Source organism: Saprolegnia parasitica (assembly GCF_000151545.1).
Source record: "Saprolegnia parasitica CBS 223.65 unplaced genomic scaffold supercont2.659, whole genome shotgun sequence".
NCBI lineage: Eukaryota > Oomycota > Saprolegniomycetes > Saprolegniales > Saprolegniaceae > Saprolegnia > Saprolegnia parasitica.
The window spans coordinates 1-1,129 of NW_012157053.1; the positions used below are offsets into that span (position 1 = coordinate 1).

The 1,129-nt window shown below is 59.1% G+C and overlaps 1 protein-coding gene across 1 annotated transcript in view; it reads right to left on the reverse strand.

Annotated features, from left to right (window-relative positions):
* Positions 1-569: 569 nt before the first annotated feature.
* Positions 570-1,129, reverse strand: part of SPRG_21920 (hypothetical protein) — a gene marked incomplete at both ends in the record, with an annotated part of 1,221 nt that continues 661 nt past the window's right edge. The window contains 2 exons of the mRNA XM_012356953.1: positions 570-763; positions 816-1,112. Of these exons, the coding sequence (XP_012212343.1) occupies positions 570-763; positions 816-1,112 (491 nt within the window). The remainder of the gene's footprint in view (positions 764-815; positions 1,113-1,129) is intronic.

Below are 1,129 nucleotides of genomic sequence, written 5' to 3' on the forward strand. Positions count from 1 at the left end.
GAGGCCACTGCAGCCGCATTGGTCGCTGAAGGCAGGTCTCTGATGAGTCATCGGACGATTGCCGCGAAGAGATCGTCCTACCTCGTTGCGTCGTGACGCCGCTGAAGACGCTTCCGCGTTGACAGCTGCTCGGCACAGGCCTTGTCCACCCATAGCGTACCACTCACTTCGATAAAACTTGTCGTTGACCCTCAACTCTTCTCAAGGTCCAATGCATTAAAGCGCTCCCGTGTAATCGCATGCTTATCAGTGTCCACAAGCTGTCATCGGTCCATGAGGCTACGCGCGTGGACCTTGAGGAGCGCGTTAAAGTACGCCGTATCGGCCTCGAACGACTGTGCAAAGCGCATCTGTGCTTCGTGCTGCATGCAGCGAAGTCGGTTCGCGGGGTCGACGCAGGCGGCGGCGGCGGGTGACACGGCCTCCATGCGAATGTACTCGCCGCTTGGTGTGCGAAGGCCGGTGGCGAAAAAACCCTCTTTGACGACAGTCACGTTCTCACCCACCGACTCGGCGACCGTCCTAAGCACGTCATTAGCCACGTCCTACGATATCGACAGATAATATACCACTCGGTCCAGCCACAGACAAGGTCGTCGGCAGGGAGCGCCTCGTCGTCGGTGATGCAGTGTCGGAACGAGACGTACCGGCGTCCATCAAAGTAATGGCGCTGGAGGACGTTCTGGATGAACGGCAAATGCACCGTGAGCCCGTACGGCGAGAGGTACCGCGTGTAAAGCACATTGTCCGTCTCGGTGAGGCACTAACATAAAGAGACATTTGAAACAAGGCACGCAGCACAAAGAGGATCGAACCCGCGCCTCCAAGTAGGGTGGAAAGTCCTTGGCAAATTGCTCGAGGCAAGCCGCCGTTGCGCTCACGTCGGCATGCACATAGCGGACCGAGCAGCCTTGGATGCGATACGTGTCGTCGAGCTGGCTCACGGTCGTGCACTGGTAGTTGTCGAGTGTGAACGGCAAGCCCGACGCCGCCATGAGCCCGTCAATGTTGTGGAACAAGCGGTGCGTGATCCACTCCATGGCCTCAAGACGCGTCGCGGGGTCCGTCGGGAGGCTCGCGTCTTGCCACGTCAGGCGCGGCGACGGGTGGCCCTAGTTATACAGTGTAG